This window comes from Coturnix japonica, chromosome 1 (assembly GCF_001577835.2).
Source record: "Coturnix japonica isolate 7356 chromosome 1, Coturnix japonica 2.1, whole genome shotgun sequence".
Lineage (NCBI taxonomy): Eukaryota > Metazoa > Chordata > Aves > Galliformes > Phasianidae > Coturnix > Coturnix japonica.
In genome coordinates, this window is record NC_029516.1 from 14,128,155 (window position 1) to 14,154,032 (window position 25,878).

Sequence of the window (25,878 nt, forward strand, 5' to 3'; positions counted from 1 at the left end):
AGCTATTTTCAACACAAAACAACACTCCTCTGCATTGTTAACGTGCTGGTTCAGACCCCAAGTGTTGCTCAGTGCCTCACACCACTCCCTTTGGGGCTCTTTTCTTCCCAGCCCTTCCAGCTACAGTGATAATGGGAAAAAATGGAGCCACCAGCAGTGGGTCCCGTGGGATGCTGCTGCCGGACCGTCCCCCTCCTGGCTCCCTGGCGCTCATTAGGCCTCCCGCCAGCCCCCCGGCCCCTTCGTTAACCCCCAGCCCCTGTGCTGCCATCCAACGCCTAGAAGGCAGCGAGCCCCTCTGATTCCCAGGCGATGCTGTGCTGCTTCAGTGGTCAAAAAGCTCATTAACCGCCTGCCGCCACGCTCTGCCTGGGCCAGCAGCCCCTGGCCGGCCCCAAGAGGAGGATAAATAAATAAGCAGGAAAAAACAAACGCATCGGCCAGCAGCAAGCAGAGAAATGCCAGTGAAGCTTAGTGCTGTGCCGTGAATTTTTCAGAGCAGTTGGGAAATTCTAGATTAGGTTAGATTAAGACGAACCATTAATGTTGATCTCTGCTTTTTTCAAGTTTCCCTCTAGAGATTTCCAAAGCATCTTTAAAATTAGTGATATGAAGAACAGAAAATCTCTTGCAAACATCCACTGGATCCCTCCTGATGAGTCACCAGGGAAAAACAGGCCGCATCATTTCACATCAAACCCTCGTTCCTTTGATGTATGCATCCCCTTTACTCCCTGAATATTTTAATGGCATTTCTTTATACAAACTTGGCTCAAGTCTATAGAGAAACATGAGAGCCTGTGACAGTGAAAAGGAAAACCCCAAAGCTTCCCATCAGTGAATCAAAAATGCAAATGCTGAAAAGCCACCAGACCTGTTCCTTTCCTAGACAAACTCCCTGCAGCACCAGCAGTCTGCATTCAGGCTGGGCTGAGGGGCTGAGCGGGTTTTGCTGGCCTGGTTTGTTATCTCATTTTGGCTGCATCCAGCAGACAGGCTTCTCACACAATCAGGGGATGTGGCACATGTGAGCAGCACTGCTCTCAGAGCTGTAGAGACAGAGCAGCCTCATGTCCCACCTTGTATCCCAGCATGTGGCAATGGCATGAGGCCTCACTGCAGAGCTGTGAAGAGCAGTGTGCATGCACAGCGGGCATCCAGAAGTACTCCTTTTATGACAGAAAGCGAACAGCATCTTCACAGGTCCCATACAACTCCTGCCAAGGCATGCTCTTGCATTTGACTAATTTTGGCCCTCCGCAGCCCTCTCCTCCTCCCTGTAGTGCCCCTATGGCTGTGCTCCTTCCCCCTACCCTCTCTTCTGCCTCCCTCCCTTCCACCTGCTCCCCTTACAGCTGTGTTCTCCTTCAGGTGCTCTCCTCTCCCACTTCAGCAAATCTCCCTTCACAATTTGCCCCCATGTCAGAGTACAACTCCCAAACATATTTTGCTTCCTATAAATACAGTATTTATTACATCTTACTCATGCATCCAGGATGAAAACATTATTGCTGTCAGGTTGCAGGTTAACACCTAGAAATAGCACAACACAGCCAACTCTCTCCCTTATCCTTGTCCCAGTTGACATCTTGCCAAGGCTGGATATTAGGGAAGGGTTCAGGCTGGATACTAAGAACAGTTTCTTCCCAGAAAGAGTGGTGATGCACTGGCTTAGGCTGCCCAGGGAGGTGCTGGAGTCCCTGCCCCTAGAGGTGTTGAGGAGCTGTGTGGATGTGGCACTGAGGGACGTGGTCAGTGGGTACAGTGGGGATGGGCTGATGGTTGGACTGGATGATTTTAGTGGTCATTCCAACCTTAATAATCCCATGATTCTGACCATTCTGGGGCTTAGTGCAGGTGTCTGGGGCACAGCTGGGTCTATCAAACCCAGTAGTTCCACACTGCCATATGGACCAGGTGAGGGACCCTCAGGCCCTCTGGTCCCCAGGTGAGCAAGGGCCTGCTTCCCCTCATTCCACAGACAGATGCAAAATGCCTGAAAAGTTCACCGGGAATTAGTGAGTTACTATAGATTTAGTGTGTGATTAAAGGCAGATAGCAGTGCACTTCAAAGTCCTTGCACTGAATTCCTGAGGTGCCATTTCAATGACTTTGCTGAAAACAGCATGCCATGCCAAATCGGTGTTTCAACCCCTCCAAAACTGAATAGAGGGTGAAAATGCTCCTTTGCAACAACAAAAAGGACAGAGGCATTTTTTGGAAGAGCAACATACTTTGTCAGAAACCGAAAAGCACAAAAACTAGTGGCACTTGAGGAAGGTAAATAAATGGTTGTCACCACAGGTGCAACCCTAATGACTGCCAAACCTGCCAAACCTGAAGAAAATTATGTGATGCCACGGTGTCAGAGTGTCACTGCTCCCAGCACTGAATGTTACTTGGTAACCCCACTGCTTGTTCCCCATCTCGGAACAGCAGTTGGCTCTGCAGGGCCCAGCCCTCAGTGCAGTACTGAATCTGAGGCCTGATCCTCCAGTCTGCCACCTTCCTGCCTCTTCAGCTTTCAGAGGAGCTGAAAAACACCTTTTGGGGAAATGCTACTAAATCTCCAAGGAGATCTGTGGTGTGAAGGTGTTTGGCAGCCCAAGCCAACCCAGGCTGACCGGTGCCAGCTTGTCCAGGGCTGTCTGCAGGGCAGAAAGCCTAAAGCCACAGGGGACCACACAACTGAGGCCCAGCCAAGGGGAAGGTGGACACAAGCTTTAAGCGCTGTTTGTTTTTGACTTCAAGACTCTGTGCAAAAATCCTGGGTAGTGCTTCAGAAACATTCCTTTTATATGCAAATATAAAATCACTATCACAACAAGTATGTCAGATGTTGCTTGCAAATTCTGTCAGAATAGTGTTGCAAAAGCACTGGGAAGAGAAAGACAGTAAAGCATTCTGCACTGGCCTGGCCCACTTCCTCCCTAACATTTCTCCAAGCTGTTACAGATAGCTGAGCAATTCAGGGCTGAGGAGCAGGACACACTTTGCATTTCAATGACCCTCAGATGACTTTCACTGTTTTACACTTTCATTTCCTGAGACACAGATTTAGAGGCCGGTTATTTGTTATTTTGTGTCAAGGCAATGGAATGTTGCTCTACAGCCAAGCCCTGATTTCCTTTCTCGGGTATTAATCACTTTTCACTTATCCTTTACCAGAAAAAAATAAAAAATAAAAAAATAAAAAACCAAAAAAAATCAACAAAAACAATAACTACTAATTGAAACATGCAAGAATAAATATCCTGTTCTGAAAGAGCAGATTGGCTCACCCCATTATGCCCACTAAAACCATGTCAGAGCAGGACCAAATAAAAGCCAGGCAACCCTGTAGTCATTTTCAGAAGGTGTTAAGAATGAAGGAATGGTTGCCACAGGCCACAGCAAGTTGTGCTAAGGGAGCATCAGATGGATGTGAAGGAGTGTAAGACTGGGACAACCCTAGAGCAACACTTCTCCTGCCTTCCCAACTCTTACCCTTCCCACCCTCAACACAAAAGATGGAGCTCTGGGTGTGTTTTCAGCAGATCCTGCCCCATTTTATGGTTGAAATGGACTGATGTTATTATCTACTCATGCTTTTGCCTAATTAAACAGAACTCACCTCAGAACCATTGAGTTGTGCCCCAACAACACAGCTCACTTGAGCTAAAATTTTCCCTCAGAAAGGGAAAGGCTGACATGACTTAAAGATTTCAAAGGATGCTCAAACCACCAGAACTTCTGGTAGATAACTGCACATTATCTACCTGACCTGTAAATGTGTGTTATTTCTAGCATATATCAAGCTTTAGTTTCTGCATATCAAATCTATGATCTTATCTAGGACTTCCATTGACGATCAGGACTTCTGTGGAAGCTGTTGAGTTGAGGCTCGGCAAAGATGGGAGTCTGAATCATGAGGAAATGACTCACATACTGAGCTATTTCAGCAGAGGTTACCTTTACTCGTGACAATTTCAAAACTGAGCTTTGAGCGTGTAGGAAATGACATGTTTTGCATTCAGACATGAGGTACATTTTGTGTTTGACTAAAACAACATTTTGATCTTTGTAAAATCCTGGCCTGCATTCAGCAGATGGAAAATCTAATTTCTTTCCCTTCCTTTGGATGCTTGTAATTTTAATTGCTCAAGTTTTTAAGGTCATACCCATATTCAGTGGGTACCTCCAGCAGAAGCTACCACCATGCTGTAAGAGCATACAAGTCTACCCACCAAAAGCACAAATATCCACTGATTCAGGAATTTCTCTTCTTTTAAGAAAGTTGTCAGTAAAGTACCTTGATGGCATCTGACTTCTCATATTGGTTAACTCAGTAAAAATTCCTTGGTCTCTTTAGTTGGAAAGTAAATAAAACACACGTTCCTCTCTGGATACTGGTAAAATTTCTGACCCTGAATGGCAAAGCAAGTGAGTTTTTCAACAGAACAGTTTTGCTTTTCTTCCCTGTATAACTGAAGAAACTCCCCTCTGACAAAATGAGGCCCTGTACTTAACCAGGTAACCACTGACAAGCAGACTGGACTGCTGCTCTGCCCCCTGTATTCTTGGTGTCCTGCAAACTTTCCCATGTTTAAATTGTCATGAAAACTCATGACTTTTTCAGTATCTACAATGCCCTTCCTCCCCTCCAAACAATATTTGCTTAACACTGCAATTAATGCTCTGCACTTTTTACCACCAGGAGATGCCAAGAACTGCTGGAGCAGGACCGAGCTAATCACAGACACTGTGGACAACAGCAAGTTTCTCTGAGACAACAGAATTCAACTCTGGAGGGCCCACATCTGATCAACAGTGGCAATATCATAACCTTCAACAGCTTCTTTGTTTACTCAGCAAATCTCCCTCAATCCTTTAACAAATTAGTCTGGAAGCCACCAGGAGGATTAACTTCAGAAATTCTCCCTCAGATCACAATTATGTCTGCTCAGATGTCACGAGTGATAGACATTTACATAAGCCGTATCTAATCTTTATTGCAAATTACATTTCCAGCAGTTTGACTTGTGTTGGATCCGTCTTTTCTGCTCCAAATAAATGAAAGCGAAGGGAAAGGAAGCCTCTCCCCATTGTGGGAGGTGCTCCCAACACAAGCTATAACACCCAACGCCTATTCAAGAATTTCCTCATCAGCCATGTTTTCTGACCGTTCCAAGATAAACAATATTGGATGTCATCCTGGATACTGTAAGGGCAAAATCTTCCAACCTTGGTCCACTGACTGAATGTTACACATAGCTGGTGGCAGCTACGTGGTTTTTTTCCAGGGAGCTGGCAGTCTCTATTTGGCGGCAGGCATTTGCTTACCTCATCAATCACTGGGGCAGCTGGCAGCCTCATCAGAGGGCAAGTTGAGGCTGGGCAAACATTGCCTTCATGCCAGACAGGGACAGGGATGGAGATGGGCAGTGGTGGGGCACAGAGAGGTCTGTGCTGAGCCCTTGTGCTGTGCTCTGGTTCACCTGTCAGCCTTGAGACAGACCCAGCACTTCTAACAGGAATTGCTGGTCCCAAATAAAGAACAATTCTGTTTCCTCAAGAGGTGAATTTGTTGTTGCCAGAGAATGGTGTGCATTCAGAAGATGAGAGACCTGTGTCTGCAGGCCCCGCAGGCACCTGGCACAGGGCCACACAAAGTAAGGCTGACTGTCCACGTTGCTGCATTTCATCCCACCCTAAAGTGCTACATCAAGCTCCCTAATGCAGATTAACACAACGGTTGTGTGTGAGCACAGAGGTGGAACTTAACTTTCAAATGGGAACTTTTGCCTGTGCCTGCTGAAGTCCTTTGGAAGTGCTCCCAGTCGTTCAACGCTGGCTCTCAGAGACAAAACAGAGGCTCCAGTAAAATAAAGGCAGTGATGAATGTTACAGATTTGCTATAAAGATAACGAAAATCCTGAAGATTATTCTGCTAATGAGTTGCAGGCATAACATGGAACAGAATGAGAAAATGCAGGAGTTGTACAAGACAGAATCCAGGAGGAGCTCACAGCTGCAACATGGTCAGTAGGTACTGCACTAAAAAGGCCTGCTCCAGTGTCTGTTTGGAGCCCATTTTGAAACCTATGTGGGGACACAAGGAAGCTGAGGCTGATGGAAGCAATGTTGATGGCCATGGCTGGCAGACATGGTGGGAAGCAGCCTGAGGAAGGACGGGAGCTAGAAGGGGGCTGTGGTTTCTCCAGATGGTGGATGCAGGAGAAGATGAGAATACAGGGGAGGGCAGGATTTCAGTGGGGAGAAGCAGTGCAAGGGGAATCAGTGATCAAAATTATTCATTCTGCTGATGCCATACAACAACTACACAGACACAGTTTAATAACCATTTAGGATCAACCATAGAGGCACAAGGGGAGAGCTGCAAAATGTACCCGAGGTGCAGAAAATCAATTACAGAGTGTGTCTTGGCACGGAAGCAGAGCGGATTTTGGCAAGGGCAAACAACTGCCATTCAGAGGGATGGGCACAAGCTCTTCACGAAGAAAAGACATGGGCAAATTCTAGCCCTCAAGTGAGCTCGGAGCTCAGTCTTGCTGGCAAGACTCAAGTTTCAGCTTGCCTCAGTCGCAGGCCAGCTAACCCCATTGTGGGAAGGAAAGCAGCAGGTCCCTGCAATGAGTGCTGCACCCCAGGCAGTCAGGCTTCTGAAGAGCAATCATGTCGCTCCTCAGCAGCTTCAGGGAATGCATGGAAGAAGTGAAAATAAGGCACCTTACTGCTACCTGCTGTCAAATAGGTCTAGTTGTGGGAGAAGCATCAAGTTTGTCCTGAATACCTCCTTGCCAGAAGCTGGAGGACTAAGTAACCAGCACAGCCAAGGTTCTTCAAAGCATCCTTACTGCTGTGGGTCCCTCTGAGAGTCAGCTGGGGATTTATACAGTCCGTCTTCCACACTGGCTGCAATACACTTTGGGCACACAGAGATCACACGTTTCTCTCTGCCCTTTCCAGATTTTCCATTATTTAACTAAAGTTACCCCTGTACTCCCTTAAAGAGACCCAGGAAGAGCTTCTAGAGAACAGTAACGTCCTTAAGTGACTTTGATGTCACGTACATAAGTAACATACAAAATACACAGTATATAAATATACATGTTCATACCCTCTATAATTAAAGGAACATGTCCATACGTAAAACAGTTTTATCTCTTGCCAAATGATGAATTCTACCCCGAGGTAATGAGTCAGGTAAAACATTAACATAAACGTGATGGTGTATCTTAAATTTGCAACAAAACTGAATTTCTATCAGAACTCTGGGAGAGCAGTTTGAAGTTTTCACTAGATTAAGAACATCACCCACTATCCAGGCTCACTGAAATCTCCCGTACCAAACACAGCCCACAACATGATGCTGTATGCACAGTGAAAGCCAGCTAATTTCTGTGATACTACTGATATTGAGCATTGCTATCATCAAACATGCTGGTGGCTTTGGTCATATTCCAGACTGACAAACAGCATCACTTAACCCACTGCCTGCCATTCATTCCTGCATGTTCAGCCAAAGGACCCCTAAGGGCCAAACCAGCACAGACTGACTGTGCTCCCATTGTGCAGACAGGACTCAGGCTACCAAGGCAAAGTGAGTGCTCATTCTGTTACCGCCCCGTGAACAAGCAGCAGGAGCTTCTGCTGTTTTCCATCAATGCCGAGTTGAAATCTTTCCCCTTTGGCCACTTTTCCTTCCAAATTAATACAAATATCTCTTTACTTCTGTGTTTTGTATAGATCTATATACCTCTTGAGAAAGAAGGTCATGCAGGTCACCTCTAATTCAATACTACCCATTGACTCTAATGGCTGCAAGACCTGGATACCAGAAGCAAATATGTTTTAGCTAACAGAACCAGCGAACAGCTTTCCTCCCTGCTTTCCCCCACTGTCAGCAAACCCCTATCACTGCAAAAAACACTGCTTACATGTAAACCACCGTCTTGCTACTGGGTAAGTGACAACACTTTTAATACATAACTGAAACTAGACAACAGTTTTAAAACACTGCTACAGCTCATACAGTTAGAGATTCTTTCCTCTTGGTGTTTGCCTCCTGGGAATTCAGTAGAGAGCCAACACTTAGTCAGTAAGACATCCACAGGTCTCACTTAGGTGTTTTCACATTTCCAAGGGTGTTGAGAGGAAGCACCACTACGCTGAGTGGATGGGGCTGGAAGAGGAATTACAGAGGACGCTGCCCACAGGACAGAGGTGTGGGGCAGTGCCTGCAACCAGCTGCAGTGGGACGACCTCTGCTTCTTCTGACTTGCACTTGGAATTCAGAAGAGGATCCATCTACAACAGAGACTTGAGGGAGGAATAAAATTGGTATGTGTGAAGCACAGAGGGGGGCTGCTGGTGTCAGGTCTGAATGGGGGGCTGCACCAGCCTCTTCTTAGTGAGTTCCCAAATGTCCGTCCCACAGGGGCAGGGGACCCTTACAATGAGGAATCAATTGTAAAATAACATTCTCTAGATGGCATTGAAGATACCTGTAATTTTAGCAAGCACGTGGCTCCTGAGTTGAGCACAGAAAATAATCCGTGAGTCATTTCTACGCTTATTTCACATCTACTTATCATTATCACTGAGCTGATCCCGCAGCAAGGCACCAGCTGGGATGAGAAACTGATGCCACAGAAGCTTCCTACCAGAACTGCCCTGTACACACATGCTCCTGAATTCCACATTTCAGTGACATTCAGCAAAACTTCACCCACGGAGCTGCAGATGCCAAAAACTACTTAAACTGCGCTTGTCTCCGAACACCATCAACTCGGATTTCAAGAACAGCTTCCAGACCTGTGCAAACTCATCTAAGAGAATTTGCTTTGGCGTGAAGCAATTTAGGTTACGTGTCAAAGTCTGTTAGTGATTCTCCTCGAAAATTTAAGATGAAAAATTAAGCTCAGCTGTGAAGAAATCTGATGCTACTTGCGTGAACTGCAGCGGTATCTGAAAGCTCCATAGAAGACCAAGCCTCTTTTTCTTCTTTTATTTTCGCTAGATGCCGTATGAAGAAAAAGGGCAATAAGAAGGGAAATGATCTGAACAGTTCCTAGCACAAACTTCTTAAAAAACATACTTTAAAGAAGTTTAATGGAAAAAACGAAACTGAGGAAGAAGAATGAGCCTAAGAGTGACTATCTCAGGGAGGCTGCACTGTGTCTGAGCAGAGGGAAGGGGCAGAAGCAGAGATGGGATGAGGACGTGGCACTGTGCAGTGGGATACTGGAAGGATGCAGCACCTGCAGAACAATCCCAGTGCAGCTCCTGTCCTGCCTCTGCCCATCTGCCAGCTTGTGTGATTCAGGCTAAGTCATGAATTTTGGGTACTGTTATCCAAACATGTCTTTGCCTCATCAAGTTTAGACACAGCATTCCGTTTACTCTGGCACAACCCAAGTCCCTAAATTATCTCTGCCTTTTCAACTTGCTCAAAGGCATTTTTCTTCCAGCTCTGTTAAAATACAAAGTAGCCAGTGAACTGCTTCGCCAGCAAACAGGAGCCTGGTGAAGGGCACGGAGCACCAGAGGGTTGCCCAGCTGCATCCCTCAGCACCAGCAGCGGGGCCCTCCCTGCTTTGTTTCTCTTCCCCAAATCCTCCCCACACAGTGGGGACCAGCTCATTCCCCCCAGAAGAAGTGGGGCTGAGGAACAAAAGAAGACAGGCTGCCTGTATTAACACCAGTTAAACACCCGTCCCCACACTACAAGCACTGCTCACCAACCAGTCTGGTCGAAAACAAGGCAGGGGGTTATTTTTAACGCCTGTGTCAGATCTCTTTGCCTTTTAAAGAGTGTCCTGGGGCTGCCTGGGCCCTTATCTTCCTGACAGCGTGCCAGAGCTGCTCCACAGGCTGTGCTGCAGCTGCCCCGGCCCTGCCACTGGGGAGCTGAGAGCAGGAGCATCTCCCCATCGTCCCTGCAAATGCTTGGCTCTTCATTGAGAAAAACCCAGGGTATGGGAACACGTTTAGTAAGAGAGCCCTTGTGGAGTTCAAAGATGCAAGCACAGTCACACATCAAGCTTCACTTCGGTTTCTCTATGTCCCAGACAGTGGATAGCTAAAAGCATATTGGGTTTAAGCAATAAAATCAAGAGTTTCAGTGGACCAGGAGACCCTTGGACTCAAGAGTCCAAAGAAAACCCTCCCACTCAATCTACCACACAAACTGTGATGACAGGATGCAGCAGTGGGAAAAGAATTTGCTGATCATATTAATCCTTCATCTTCCTTTCAGCTTCCTACATTAGTATCCCGTTTCCTTTTTAACAGCCAACAATACTCCTCTATTTCCTGATGTAATCCCTCCTAATGCTGTCATTTTGGACTTAAAAGCGGCGCTTCTCAGGAACTAAACCAATTCTTTGATTTTTGCTGTAGGTTGAAGAGCTCTGACATCCATCTGCACGCAGTGACACTGCACCCCTGAATGCCTGCACTTTGCTTCTCCTCAAAGTGGCTGCTTTGCACGAGTCCCCATCTCATCAAGCTGAGCCTCCTTGTGACAGCTCAAGAGAGCACATGTTGACCCGTCCCCTTCGGGACAGCCCCTCTGAGTGCCCCCGACAGCATGGAGCCATACTTGCTGCATTCCTCCTGCACATCCTTTCATATACAGACAAAAAATGGTGCAGTAAAAAAGCTGTCAGTTACCAGAAAGTGTCACACATTTCCCAATCAAAGTTTCCAAACCACAAAGCTTGCACTAACTAAGCTGGTTGCTTCACAAGTGAAAATAGGGATATATGGAGCAATTTCATTTTGCCTCAAAGAATCCCATGTTAGTGGTGGTGTATGTTAGTGCCTGGTGGTATTTCTAGCAGGACATACGAGGTCAGACTTCACCTTCTTGAGATAAAACTCAGAAGGAAGCTTTGACGTAGGCAGGTGAACAAGACCAACCCCATTTATGCAGAGCTGGTTAAATAAATACAGTTTGGGTCACCTGCATACATCAGCAGAGCTCAGTGACGCGTGTCTCTATGACTGACAAATAATAGGGGTATCACCAGTGTGATTTCCCTTACCTTATTGTAGTACTGCACCTGGACCGAATGCCATTGCCCATCACTGACCCCTCCAGGAACAAATGGTGCCACCGTCGTGGTCGTCTCCCCTGCAAGAACAGCAGAAGAGAAGGGGGGTCAGTGCTCCTGCAATGCTGCTGAACCCCACAGTGTAACACAGTGTGACCTTCATTGGGTGCAAGATGTAGCCGCCTTAATTTCTCATGGAGGAATTATTTTGGAACTGGAACTGCTTTGGTGCACAGACACAAAAACAGCTTGGCACATATTCTAGTGAAATGTGCTATTTTCTGTTACGCTTTTTGTAGAGTGCATAGGTATTTTGTAGATACAGTCACCGATACAACGGCCAATGTGAATTTCTCTACTTTTCAGTCAGAAGCAGCACACTACATTTTTTTACATGAAGGGCACTGTGCACCAGGGGAGGTTCAGGTTGGATATCAGGAACAATTTCTTCTCAGAAAGAGCAGTGAGGCACTGGCACAGGCTGCACAGGGAGGTGGTGGAGTCACTGCCCCTGGAGGTGCTCAAGAAACACATGGATATGGCACTGAGGGATGTGGCCAGTGGGTACAGTGGGGATGGGTTGATGGTTGGACTGGATGATCTTAGTGGTCTTTTCTACTCTAATGATTCTATGCCAAGATATTTTCTTAGGGAAGAGAATCCTACTTGCAGTCAGTTCCAGTCCATTGGAACTCCTGAAGTTCCAATGCAACTGTGTGAGATAATTACGTGTGTAAAACACAGGAACAGTAACTGTGGATCTCAGCAGAATTTTACAAGAGATTAATGAAATTATTGGCAGCCCTTCAGTATTTAAATTTGAAAGCAAGCTCTTCAAGTCGCAATTGTAAAGCAGAAGCCTTTAAATCAGGTCTGAGTCAGCACAACCTGCTCAGTTACCACGCATATCTGCTCCAAGGTAGCAACAAAATAAACATTGGCGTTGAAAGGACATAAAAGACTTGGCAAGGAGAGCAGATTGCCAGGTTTTGTCTTTTTTTTTCTTTCTTTTTTAAACAGTTGGAAAATTCTACATAATAACCCACAGGAAAATTCACTCCCTCCCATAAGTCAACATTATTGTTGAGCTGAAAGATGTACTTTCTGCTCTTTACTTGCAACTAATGCTTTACCCTGCGTGAAGCATTATCCCTTTCACTCCTATTGTACGTAATCCTGTTCATTTCAGTTTAACACATCTGACTCCTTGCTGTGATGCTTTTTATCATACGCTGATAGAAATGTGGCAAATAAAATATATATATTTTTAATTCAGTTTAAAAGTTTCCACAATAGGAATGTCCCTGATCTCCAACCTCTTTGCTCTGCTTTCTGTGCAAAAGTTGTTGCGACAGGTAAAGCACTCAGATCAGGTGTCCAAAACTTGCATTGTTCGTTAAATGCCACTTAAAACTATAAAACATCAACCGTTCTCCTTCCAAAGAAAATACCATTTGTAAGGTACAGGATCAGACCTGCTCTGGGGTGCAGCAGTGCAAATCTAAATTTAGTTTCCTGTATTTTAAAAGAGTTCCTCCACATTTAAATGCATATAAGTGCAAGTTGATTTTTTTTCTCATTCATCCTCAGGGTGCCTTCCTAGCAATTTTATTCAAGTTTAGACAAGTGGAACAGAGATACAGAAGAAAGCAAATCTCTCCACCAGTAGCAAGTTATTTCATTACGCTAATCCACTGAAAATGCATTCTAGTTTGGACATCTTCTGGGTAATAAAGGAGGAATGAAACTGGAGTATCCTCTACCCAAATGGCTCACATATGCACTTCAATGCTGCTGGTAAGTCAGTGGGGTCACACAAGATTTACAGAGGGGTCTGATGGCCACAATCATCAGTGACAGGGAGGGTGTATCACCAGCATGAGCCTGTTGCTTCTTCTGCTTTATTTCTTGCAGTGTCTTTCCTTTCAAAGAAGTAAGAGTCAACCAGAGCCTGCATTGCCAACTTTGAAGGAGACCAGGAAATAACAGGATTATTTATCTCCCGCGATAAGTGCCTTGTACACAGCTACAAATGTCTCAGCTGACTACATGTATTGGGTCCCTGTTGCAGGACACAGTGACATGGTTCATCCCAAGCCTTGCTCATCAGCCTTCCCCGCTCTCTGCTCCTGGAAGCATTAGAAGATGCTAAGTTTGTCCTAATGCAGAAAGAATGTAAATGCCAAAGCCTCCATTTCATGGTTTCTAGCCCAGCTTGGCAATGAGGGAGCAGATGTGTTCTCCAAAATTTATTGCGGATTACATGCCAGGGAGGAGCTCCTAGTGGGCACTGATGGATTCCATCGACGTATTGCTTGGCACAGGCAATAAAGAATGGCAAGCATTCTTCATTTGTCTGCTTTGGCTCACAGGTATTCTTTAGAATACAGTTAGGCACCCAGTTTTACTGATGATGTAGTAAGAAAGCACATAAATACACAACATTTATGCTGGCATAACAAAATGAAGTCTCATTTAAGCAAGCATTGGCTGCCAGAGTAGTATCAACCTTTTCCATTACTCATAAACTCTGGGTTTTATAACTGATATGTTGACAAGCTCCTGTCTACGACAGCGAGTGCTACCACCACAAACTGCTACAATCTGGAGTACTCTGCAACACCCTCCAATCGTTAATCGCACAGTGTCAGCCAGTTACTCTATTAACAAGGCAGCACACATAAATTCATGGAAGCACATTTCCAGCCAGGCTGAGAAGATCTCAGGACCATAAGCAGAGACGCTCTCAGAGTGCCACCCCACCTGCAGAGAACGTGAGCTGGATCTGCTCCTGAATGATCTCCAAGGCAATGAAGTCGTGCTTCTCATTGAAGCGCCCGTTGTAGAGCAGCAGCGCGTCCCGCTCCTTGGTTGCAAACCTGGAACAAAGAGACAAGTAGTCAGGTCACAATCAGAGATGCAAACCTTTGGCTCGTTCCTCAGACAGGAAATGGTACAATTAAATAAGCAGCAGGGCAAATATTTGTGTTTGGTTTTTTGTTTTTCACGTTGACAGGAGAGAGTGACGGAAATTACAGAGCGCTGCTGTGGATGCTGATCCTAACAAAAGGTGAAATGATGCAGACACGCAATTCAGAGCGAGTATCTGATGCTGCCCACAGTAGCAGTTCCTACACTTTGCAGAGCTGGAAAGGCAGAGAGAGTTTGACATCAAAGAGGGGTACTGCTGCCTGCTTACTGTCCACATGCTGCATGCTACAAGGGGAGTCATAAACTGATCAAAAAGAACTGCTGGGGAAGCAAGGGGGAGAGAAAGATAAGAGGTATCTGAATAATGCCACGCAGATAATCAAGGCTCATCAATCAGCAGTAAAGTCGATCGGAGGAAGGAAAACAAACATTTGAACAATTCCACTAAACTAGTTCCAGTGGGCGTACTTTAGCTTTATTTTTCTGGTGCCTCCAATCTGGGATGTATCACACCTTTCCTGCAGCAAAAGAGCCAACCCCTCTTTTAGAAAAGCTCGACTTTCTGTCAGCACAAAAATGTCTGTGTATTTCATGATTTTACTTCTTCCAGTCAAGCACTTCGCCCAAAGCAGTGAATCCCCTGTAAAACATTTTGTAGGATCTCATTTTTTTTTCAGTGGATTTCTGCTCTATTGAAACTTTCTTGATCAAATCAATCCAGGTTAGATATAAGGGCAAAAGAAATGCGAAGGGTCTGAATGAGCTGACAAAGTCTGTTTAACCAGCGACAATAGGAACCTTAGTTCTGCTTGCACATATTGTTTGGATATAGCTACAATACTTCACCATTGTTTTAACTTAAAAAAACCAACAAAGTATCTTTCTATTTTTCATGCCCGTTAACTCAGTGTGTGCTCAGTCCCACTCTTTCGCACTATCCCAAAGCACCTGCTGCATCATGTCCTTAGCTCAGCACTGCTATCTCTGAACTTGCCAGAATGTCACCCACAGGGGCATAAATTGCTTTTGCATTGGAAGTGTTCACTCGTTTGTTAAGTTCATAACAAACATAAGGATTTTTTTCTGCTTTTCCCCTCAAAAATCCCATTTTACTTATGGATGTGGAGTACATAAGCACTCTGCTCTTGGTCAGGAGCAGGTCATGAGTCACTGAAGCCTGAAGGAAGCTGGACATCTGGCAACGTTAAGAATGCTCCCACATCATGAAATACACCAGAGCAAATCCACTGTCTAGTCCAGCCACTCATTCTTGCTTTTCCTCACATAACGTTTTCCACCTGTACTGAAGGATAATAAAAGCCAAAGAAACAGAAAGTGTTAAAAAAAAAAGTGAATTTCAGGTACAAAAAGCTAAAACAATCACTGTTATGGACAGCATGGAATGAAGCCCAGGATGACTTGCTCACACTGAGTGGTCTGTACGATGTTTAGCTCAGAACTAAGTAAGCCATCTCAGTTTCAAGATGCCAAAGAAATCATGGCTCAAGCACTGCCGCGTGAAGGCAAGTTGCTATTTCTTCATAACGCAGAGAATTCGAGTCACTTTAATGTGAAGGACCCTCCACATCAAAGATCTCCTCCCAAAGGCCTGAAAAATGACACCACTTGGCTGTGGGGACACTCCAAGGGTACTGCAGGTAATTCATGCTGGCAGCCAGCCTAGGCCGCTCCTTTGTTTGCTCTCACTGCGGATCTGACAAGTCCAACTGAGTCTTTTGCTTCTCAGCTTTTCTGTGTGTTTAGATTTGATGCTCTAAACCAACCTTCACAGGCACAACTCTTCCCTGCTGCGGCTTGCATGCAAACTGCATCCACACATCCTGATTTAATTGTAAATTCAGCATCCCATAAAATTCTGGACCAGAACCTGCCTATCCCCAGCCAAAAGTAAAACACCAAGCTGGGCACAACATGGGACACACGCCCCATCTTCTCAGTCTTGAGCGTTTTCTGTAGGCAGACACACAAAATGCTTCTGTTGTTGCAACTGTCGTTTTACAGACCAACAAACTTCTGACCTTGCCCGTCAGGGTCGGAGCTGACACATTTTGTGCTATTTACTCAAAGTTAACCAAGAGGGACAATCAAAGGTCAACCCCAACCGTGGGAGAGCTGCAAACCTTGCACCCTCTCCAGAGGCAACATGAATTTCCACCTGGAGCTCTCACTCCATGGCAAATAAACCCCATGCCATTACCTGAGCAAAAAAGTACTCTCCAGAAGAGTTCTTTCTTTTTAACCCAGGCAGTCTTGAACCAGTGGAGGAGAGCTCTGCTGTACACTGTGTGGCTGTCCCCATTGCTCTCCTTGCCCCAGAGCTCCTCAATTGCCCCCATGGGAGAAGTGACAGACAGCCCAGGTGAAGTCTGTCCAACATGGGTTTGTCACAGCAGATGGGACAGCCATGCCTGGCAGCCAGGATGGGATGAGAAGCAGAGCTGCTCACGAGGGCCAGGAGGAGAAAGGTGAGGAGCCATGACAGTCAGGGTTGCTCCAGGCATGAGGTTGGGAGCTAGAAACCTGACAAGCATCAGACTTTGCTCAGCCATGACCTGACTGACCCACCTCTCTGGCCAAGGGCTGGTGAGATGTGTATGGAGTTTGTGGTGCAGCACCACCACATTGCCTGGAAAGGTCTTTCTCCCCACACCATCTCCCCACAGAGCAAACCTCAGCCTAAAAGGGCTCTAAAGCAAAGGAAGGAAGCCAAACAGACCCTTGGTGGAGCACACTGATCTGTAATCTCCCTGAGCAGTGACATCAGCTGCTGTTTTCACTCCAGATGCTGTTGTACTGGTGGTCCCCTACAAGCCTGTGAGGGCTGGGATGAGCCCTCTCAGTTGTGTGAAGCACTTCACCAAGAAAGAATTACGTATATCCAAGTACTAGTCTCCAAAGCAGAGGAAGTAAATAAACTGCTTGTCAAAAAGACAAAGTTCCTAGTAAAGAAGTTACTGGTAAAAGTCTGCAGTAAAAGAGAAATAGTTAGAACATCAACAGCATCCTCCACAGGACAGAAATTAAATGCTTTCAAACAATGTGGTTTTGCCCCACTTGAAGGAGTCAGAGCCCAGAATTCCCCATAGAGACCTCTACGCATAGATAATTCATCTGGTTACAATATCTAATAAATACACCCCAACCTTGAGGGGAGAAGGCCACCAGACACACCCTGTGCTGGGAGCCGTTGGGATGGGGACTTACATGAGGGAGACAGTGAAGTGGAAACGCTGCCGCAGCCCCTTGAAGGTGATGAAAGACTGTGGGGGGAAGCTCCTGGTGGTCATCTCACAGTAGGGCCGCTCATATTCTCCTGGTGGACACTCGCACTTGAATCCCCCGATCAGCAGATTGATGCAGGTCCCTCCGTTCTTACACACGCCTGGAGCACAGCGGCCGGAGCGGGCGTTCACCTCGCAGTACTCTCCTGGAAGGGCAGAAGGAGACATCAGGGAAGGCAACATGTCAGCCAAGCTGCAGAAGGCACCATGAACCCTGTGCCTCTGCTTTCCAACCTCCGCACCTGACTCTACAGCAGTCGATGTACAAATCTGCAGGGGAGTAAGGATGCTGCGTTGCCTTTCAGCCCCTCAGGGTGGTTCAGAGTCTAATCCTACTTCAAATATTTGGCAATATTGGCCCCCCGTTTTCAGATTCCTTAATAGCTTTCACAACTGGTGATAAACATAAAGGTGACAGATAGATCTGTAAGGGGGGAGGTAGCACCACCATTTAAAATCTTGCATGCTCCCTGTCAACCAGAATATGTGTGATTTGCTCCAGCATTTCACTGTGGGTTGGAAATTGTGTCAACAGATCCGTGTTTGCACTTCAGCTCGAATGGAATTTGGCTTTGCAGCCCGTTTCAGCAGCAGGGCACGGCAATGCATTGCAAAGCATTTATAGAAAGAATGAGCAGGATGCTGGTGACATATGGATTGCTTCCATACTTCCAGTGCATCCTGCCTCTGACAATCACTTTCTGAACCTTTCAGAAACGAGTACAGTAACTGTGTAGAAGTTAAGGATTGCACGTGCTTGCTGAAGCTTTTTACCGATCAAATGCTTCACCTGTAATCTATTCCAAAGTCTCAATTAAGATCTACTGAATGCAAGTGAATGAATCAGGTGTCTTGCTGATTCTACACCGTAACCTTTCCTACATCTGCTGGAAATCTGCTGGCACGACAGCCAGCTGAAGGAACACATTTCTACCAGCTCAATACTTGCATGATGACTTGGTACGAGATTATACAATTACAGTCATTCAGACACAGCTAACATCGTGCAAACCCATCCCTGGAGGAAAGTAAAAGCAGCAGGAATGGTGAGCAGTGACTCACAAAACAAAAGCAAACTCAGATAGGAAGCTGTGCTGCTGCAGCTGCTCCCCAGGTTCCCACACCGGTGTTGGCATGGAGCTGGGCAGAAGGGCACAATCCCTATATAACAGTCAAGCACAAATCTGTCCCTTTAAGAAAAGCAGTAGTGTATTTTGTCAATTAACTCTCCGACTCAGAGGAATCTGATCTTCATGGCTTTCTGAAAACAGAACATGGCAAAAGCAAGTAATGTGCAGACTTGAACACACAAGGAGAAAAGGACAAGACACAAGCAAAAAGGAGATATTCCTCTCATTGCGGTGTGCTCTGGAAATGCCATGGCAATACAGAGCCATAAGACAAAGGTCTAAGCTGGAAGTCGCTGATGGCTCTGTATTAACTCAATAATGTAATTTCTAATGTAATTTCTCTTTTTCTACAATGGTGAACTTTAAAAACTACCTATACATCACAACTGAGTGAAACCCAAGCAGGAAATGTCAAGCTTAGCCCCCACAGCTGCTAAACCCCAGGCATGTGCTGTCAGATAACACGGGCTGTGTGTGCCTGTTATCTGCTGGGCAGCTTCTCGGGCTTGGAAAAACTGCCGGACCAAGCCAGAAAGAGGTTTACTGTTACAGGATAGCAGCTGATCTTATATTCTCCCCATTAATATTGATGACTATTAAAGCTACACATCCTGAGGCTTTTACGTGGCCCTTTATGTGGTGCTTCTCAGTTATAAAGCCCTTGAGATCACAACGTGATAGCTGTGCTTTTGACACAGCTTCCTGTTCTAAGCCATACTGTCTTTCATATACCCCTTCTTCACTTTCAGGATTAACTTTACAAAGATGTCAATCGTAACGTTTCTCATACGAATGCTATGTGAGGACAGCACACTATCAGTCATAATGTAATGGATAATGCAAGGAAAAGGTTGGCTAGGAAATGGTTTCATCTGGTCCTGCTCCGACTTGTTCCAAATCAAGTAATGGAAGGCCTCAATGAAAGAGCAATAACTGGTGATAAAAAGTCACAAGAAATAAAAGCTATTTTAAACACACACAAAGAAATAATCTCATGAATGAAAATATGCTGTGAGCAGAACGTTATGTACCCCAAAAGCACACTGGCGTGCATCAATGAGTCTGCCTCTGTAGAAATACGCCTGTGGTTTTGTTGGCGACTTGCTTGACCTTATAATGCCAGACAACGTGTAATACTGGAAAACCTGCTGGAAACAACAGGATGGTACTGGAACAAATACGGAGTTATTCTACACTGAAGTTTACTGCAATGTGCTGCTACAATATTCCTGTTTAAGGACAAGTACTCGAGCCTTGGTACAATTCTCTGATTGTCCTCAACGGAAATACTATTGTATCTATAACAGACCTGCACTGTTGCTCTTGCCTCTTTCTCTCCAGTTTCCCTAGACACATTAATTTTTCACTCACTGTCTGCAATTGTTTGACTTGAATTGATTCTTCTCTCCTTTCCTCCCTCCTGCCATTTGCTCCAGATACATATTAATCTTGTTCTCCATGCTTCTACTTGCTTCACCAGAATGGAAAGCTGACTTCAGCAGACAGTCTAAAATGACACACTTTAAAGAGGAATGGAGAAACAATGAGAAACAGAGCGACTGAATTCTTCAAGGAATCCCTGATGACCCACTGCCCTAATAAAGAGCAAGCTATCATTAACAAATTATTAGGTACCTTGCACATTATGGGGAAACCAATCCTCTTCTTCCTCTTAGTAACTACAATGTTGCTATCCCTAAACTACAATTAGCACTACAACAATCAATGCAGTAAGTAATAAAAAGGTTGGAAAAAAAAATAAAACGAAATAAAATAAAAAGGAAAACCAGTCCTCCCAAATATCTGCTTGAAATCTGGTTCTAAGACCTTCTTTGCAGTGCAGTGGATGCACTGGGTGGTGGAGAGGCAAGAGGATGGAGACTCCTGGAGGAGAGAGGGACACGGTGGAGTGGCAGAAGGATCCAGGTCCTTGGCCTCCCCTGTCACCTGATAAAAACCTATGCAGCTTTCACCCCATAGTTCTCCTTTTTGTCCTGTTCTGCAGGACTCCCATTTATACATGTAAGTTGTAGAACCAACCTGGAAATCTCTACCAGGATGAGATAAATGGAGTGGGATTCAACCCCCTGCTCCTCCAACTTTGAGGATAATTCCACCATATTTGGGGCTGAGTTTGAGTCTCCATCATATCCTCTTTTCCCAAACTCATAGAGCTTTCCCCTCCTCCCTGGCACTGGCATTCACGTAATCCTGCAGCAGGCTGATCTGCAGGGCTAACATGGCAAAACCTCATTCATTTTGCTACTGTAGGGTTAGTGATCTTCTGATTAGATCTCTCCTAATGGGGCGGATGGTAGGATGAATAGCACAGCAGGCACAAGGGAAGGAGGCAGGAACCTGCACCCAGGAATAACAATGAAGGAATGGTCTTATAAAAGGTTTAACTGTTATGGAAATACTGCTGTAAGTAAACTTATACAGCTCATGGGTGGGTGCAGTGGCTTATGCTTGACTTAGGTGAACTAGACCAACACCTACTGCAGATACCCACCTCCCTCCACCAACTGTGCCAGCACATACTACAGGAAAATCAGTGTAGGAATGTAGGAACAAGTCAAGTAATAAAATATATAAGGGACCTTGTCCATAAAAGGGCAATTAATGTCTTCAGTGACTCTGTGGTGATGAGTCAATTCCCAGAATCAAATGGGAGAAATCAGTCTTAATTGCCAGTACATCTCATTTACTAATGAAACATTACAAAAGCAAATAAACATATGAAAATACTCTGCTAGTTTGATGGCAGAAGTTAGAGAAGAGTTACCCAAAGTAATGAAGCCATTCTGAATGAAGAAGGTGGATCAAACAGAAGTTAGAAGCCACCTGTGTACTGGTGACCACAATTCAAAAGGGATGACTACATTCATGTTCCATTTTACATAAAAGACACAGAAGTGCTATTTCAAGGAGCAGAGGTAAATTTGGGCTCCCTTACAGATCAATGACCAAAGCCCTACTGTCACTCCAATGGCAGAAGCACTCTTCAGATTCAGTGACATTGATGTTCCTTGCTTTGGGAGATTCCTCCATTATAAAGCTACTAACGTTCAAATTAGGAAACACACTTTGGTGTCTTATTTTCCATATTAATTCAGTTGTCAGAGTTGGGACTGACCTAGGAAAACTGAAGTCAGCTTCAACCTTCTTACAGGAAGAAGCATCAGCTTAATGTCCAAGCTGGAAACTCCCTCTTCTCCTTCTCCATCACCGTGCTCCACACAAGAATTCCCAATATATCAGATCTCCAAATATCATGGGACTGGGTCATGAGATCTTTAATCATGAGATGTTCAAAAATGCTGAACATAGGAGGCTTTCTATTTTCTTTTATTTATCTCTGGAGCTATGGGAGGCATCTGCTGGCTCCAAGGTACGTGAGAGCTCTTGGCGGTCAAATTCCAGCTCGGAACACACAACTGAAAGTAGATGTTCCAAGGCCTCCCACAGTTCTCGCTCTCTACCCAGAGACTACTCAGCCCTTCCCACCTCTTCTTTCCACTGGGGTCCTCGAGGACAGCATCTGTATCCCAGCTGTCTCAAGGCCCCAAGAGCTCATAGGAGGACCATGATGGGAAACTCCCCTTGCCAAGAGGGCAAGGGAAAGGCCAGGACCCCATTCCACATGCCAGTCATTCACTAAGGGCTAAACAAGCATTGCTGTCTAACAAAAGCAAAAGCAGGAGAAGCTCAGGACACTGTCTCTTTTGCTTTTTCAGGCCACACACTGCTTACACAGTGCCCAGCCTCTCTCAAATCTAAAACCAGGCCCACTCTCCTATGCAAAGCACCAGCCTAAGCAAAGATGTGCCTCTTTTCATCCCCTGGTCGCAAAACAATGTAAAACTGAAGACACCCTGCAGGGATGGATGCATGGATGGATGATTTGGGATTTGGAGTTTTTGTGGCTTTGCATTTAAATGAGAAGGAATAATTGGGTAAAAAAAATAATAATAAAAGAAACAATAATGAGGAGGATTAGTGATATTTGGGGCACATCTGTTGAAGAAATGAATTAGTCTGTATTCCAGAACTGATGAGCATGTTCTCAAGATGCTCAATCTGAATAGTCACCGCACCTTGGCCCCCCATGCAACTTCCATCAGTGCTGACAGAAACAAAGCACAAGTCATAAATATCAAAACGTCCAAAAAAGCCCCACTGGGCTGTTGTGTGGAGCCAGGATGCTAATGGCAAACTAATGCTGAGCCATCTTCAAATGAGGTCCCAGCAAGACTCACCTGGCTAAAGCATGCGGCAACTGAGTCCATGGTGTTTCACTTCTCCCTGCCACATGCTCCAGCAGCACCCTGACTTAATCCCACCCCAGGCTCCTGAGGAAAATCCCTTTCCTGGATTGCTTTAGATGTGGTGGAAGAGAATGAGAAAAAAACCAGACATGTTCCTTCAGCCTGACACAGATACCCAGCAAGTTTTTCTCTATGGGATCCTATGGATCATTTCTTCCTGGTTTACTGCTTGTGATTTCACAACTGTTTCTAAGCTCTGTAGATAAATGGAACCATTTATCTGAATGTACAGGACCCCACGAGACGCCACCTCCCTCTTTATTTGACCTGGAAGTTACAGATCTAGAAGCTTTTTTAGGTTACATTTTTCACCCAGGACTACATTCAACACAAAATAATGCAAGAGAAAAAGGAAACGTACAGAAATTCCCATTCCTTGTTGAGTTCTGTGTCAGGTACATATGTTATATAGTTTACCATAATGCAAATTGCACTGATTTGGGGTAAGATACAGTGATGAAGCTCTGCCTTTCAAAGGCTTTATCTCTGGATATATTTAGTAGGGGGAAAATATTACTACAGATGTTTAATGATAAAACACAAATTAGACAACATCACCATGTCTGCAATTTACATCACGTCTCACCTGGGATAAACATCTCTGAACAGACTTTCCTAAGAATCTCCACTTCCTGCTGCTCTCTGTTAAAACCAATGAGAAACCTGGAGGTGTAAGAACGAGACACACCTCTGCATACTACGGGTAATTCACTTATAGAGCAATATTTCCCACTCCACATATTTTTGCAGAGAAAGGATCTTCCTCTGCCTTTACCATAATACACACCCCATGTCACTTCTTCCACCCTGCTCCCTGTGCCTTGTGGTTTGTCTCAAGTGAGGAAGGGCACGTGGAGAGGACTGAAGGCTGGAGCAGCCACCGTGGCCCACAGGACATGCTCCCTTGGGGACAGGTTTTGCATCCTAGTCCTTATTTGCATCCCCATGCACCTGCAGGCACTTCAGCATGGGAACCAGCTGCCATGGCTGGTTCTCACATCCTACCATGGGCAACCATTGAAAGAAAGAAAATAGTCACTCGTGACCTCATCACGTCTCCGTTCAGGAGACCTGACTGAGGAAAGAGAGCAAAGCATGATGGCTGTGCCGGGGGTGTGCACAGTAATGACATTTATCAGCAGGAACTCGGAGTTGGAAAACCAGCCGTGTTTGCAGGCCCAGCCCAACCTCCTGTCCACTTCCAGCTTGTTTTTGTCTTAAACTGCTTTCCATAAAGTAGGACACCAAAGGGCTGCAACTCCTAATGCCCAAACTGTAGGAAAGCACCTCCACATACCTCCATTACATAACGACTGGTGCAAGCTTGCAGTCTGTGTTTTCCACTGACATTTTCAGAGGAAAACATCACCACTGTAATTCAGTACTATGGAAAAACGATGGCATTAGGGAAACAGGTATGTCTCAAACAAACTCATGGCCCTTAATGTCCTAGGTGGCCACAGACACTTTGGTGGTAAGAAGCATAATGGCCAATTAGTGAGAATACTTGAGGAGGAAACCATAAAATATTAATAAAGCGGCTGAAAAACATGCTTCAAGTAAATCTATTACTGTAATTACACCTCGAGAAGGTAGCATTGCAGAGCTCTGTACTTTCACTTCATTTTAAAGTTGAACAGTTACACAGAGAAGCACAATGCAACTGTCATTACTGCAGACCAGAGGTTTTCCTTCATGGAGCGTGTAAAAGCAGCAGATGCAACCTGAAGCTCAACAGATTTCTATGTGACTTCATCAGGGAAGTCAGCTTATTCTTAATGAAGAAGACATCACAGTGTCACACCTCTAGCACCGAAAATCTTGCAATCCGTTTAGTTTGAAATGCACAGACCAGAAACTTAAAAGACTTTACACAAGCAGATGCTGCATGCATGCAGCCTGCTTCCAAGGCTCAGAATTAACTTCTAAAGCAGCTAATTGGTTACCATTCAGCCTTTGCATGGAATACTTTTATTTTGAAGTCACTTCCAGTGACGACCCAGTCTTGTTAGTTAATATGCTTTACTGTGCCATTTAGATCGTGTTTGATTGTTAATGAAGACACTCGTCTTCATCATAAAGATTTTTACAATAAGCACATCAGTGTGCTGACTTCTGAAGGTCAGTTGCCCTATCTACTAAAAATACATAACATACTACATTGCAAGCACAGTACAGTATCTCTTACATGTCTAGACAAACAGAATTTAGGAGACTGCCCAAAGTAAAGTTTCCTCATCTCGATTTTCAGAAGCAAACAGAAAATTGAGGCTAACGAGTGCAGGGCAGGGCACAATGCAGGTCCCCCCCAGCAGCAGGGCTGCCATGCGGGCAGTGAACCATGATGCTCCAAACAAAAGAGCATTTGCACCAACAATGAAGTTGTGGTTCCCACAACGCACAGCACAACTGTACGGCAGGGCTGTAATTATCTTGATGTTCAAGGCCAAGTGCCTCAGTCTGGCGCTCAACTGTCGAAACCTTCAGTCATTGTAACACAAAGAACTGGCAGACAAGAAGCTTCACTTTTTTCCTCCCTAACAGGACACCACCCCCATACGCCGGTCTCTGCGCCCAACCATCCTTCCTGCCGGCTCTGCGCTCACCTTCCTGCTCTTTATTGACTGATGAAAAGTGAAATGGCTAACGCTGCAACTACAAATGGCCTTCCCAATTCAGTCTTACTCTCTGTTCGCTTTTGCTTCCCAGTTTTGTATTTCTAAACAGGAAAAAAGGGGGCCCGTTATGTTTTCCTCTGAACTTAATTTTCTTTCATTTTTTTTCTCTGTTTTAGAAGATCCCAAATATTTAATTCTCACCTTCCTGGAATTTTGCTTTTAAAACTTGGTCCTAAAAATGCTCATTAAAAAACTATGATAAAAAAACATGCATTACACACAGCCTGACTAAGATATATTTTAAAATGCACAACTGTAAACTATGCTCACAGAAATGTTTGTAACAGTTTAATGCACTGCTAATTAAAATAAGTTAATTAAACCTCACTAAATGTACAAAGTTTCTCTCAGATCCATGTTCTTTAGCACAGATGTTCACAGTTATGGTGGTGCGTGTGAATTGAGCCTCATCAGTAAGCACAGGTTTTACATGCGCTTGCAAAATTACA

General features: G+C 45.0%; 1 protein-coding gene across 6 annotated transcripts in view; it reads right to left on the reverse strand.

The window, feature by feature from the left end:
• The window catches only part of CELSR1 (cadherin EGF LAG seven-pass G-type receptor 1), a 131,681-nt gene that overhangs the window by 47,520 nt on the left and 58,283 nt on the right, over positions 1–25,878 (reverse strand). For all 6 annotated transcript variants that reach the window (XM_015851818.2, XM_015851809.2, XM_015851789.2 and 3 more), the window contains exons 3-5: positions 17,217–17,439; positions 13,824–13,939; positions 11,052–11,140 (exon numbers count right to left, since the gene is read on the reverse strand). In XM_015851818.2, the coding sequence (XP_015707304.1) occupies positions 11,052–11,140; positions 13,824–13,939; positions 17,217–17,439 (428 nt within the window). The remainder of the gene's footprint in view (positions 1–11,051; positions 11,141–13,823; positions 13,940–17,216; positions 17,440–25,878) is intronic.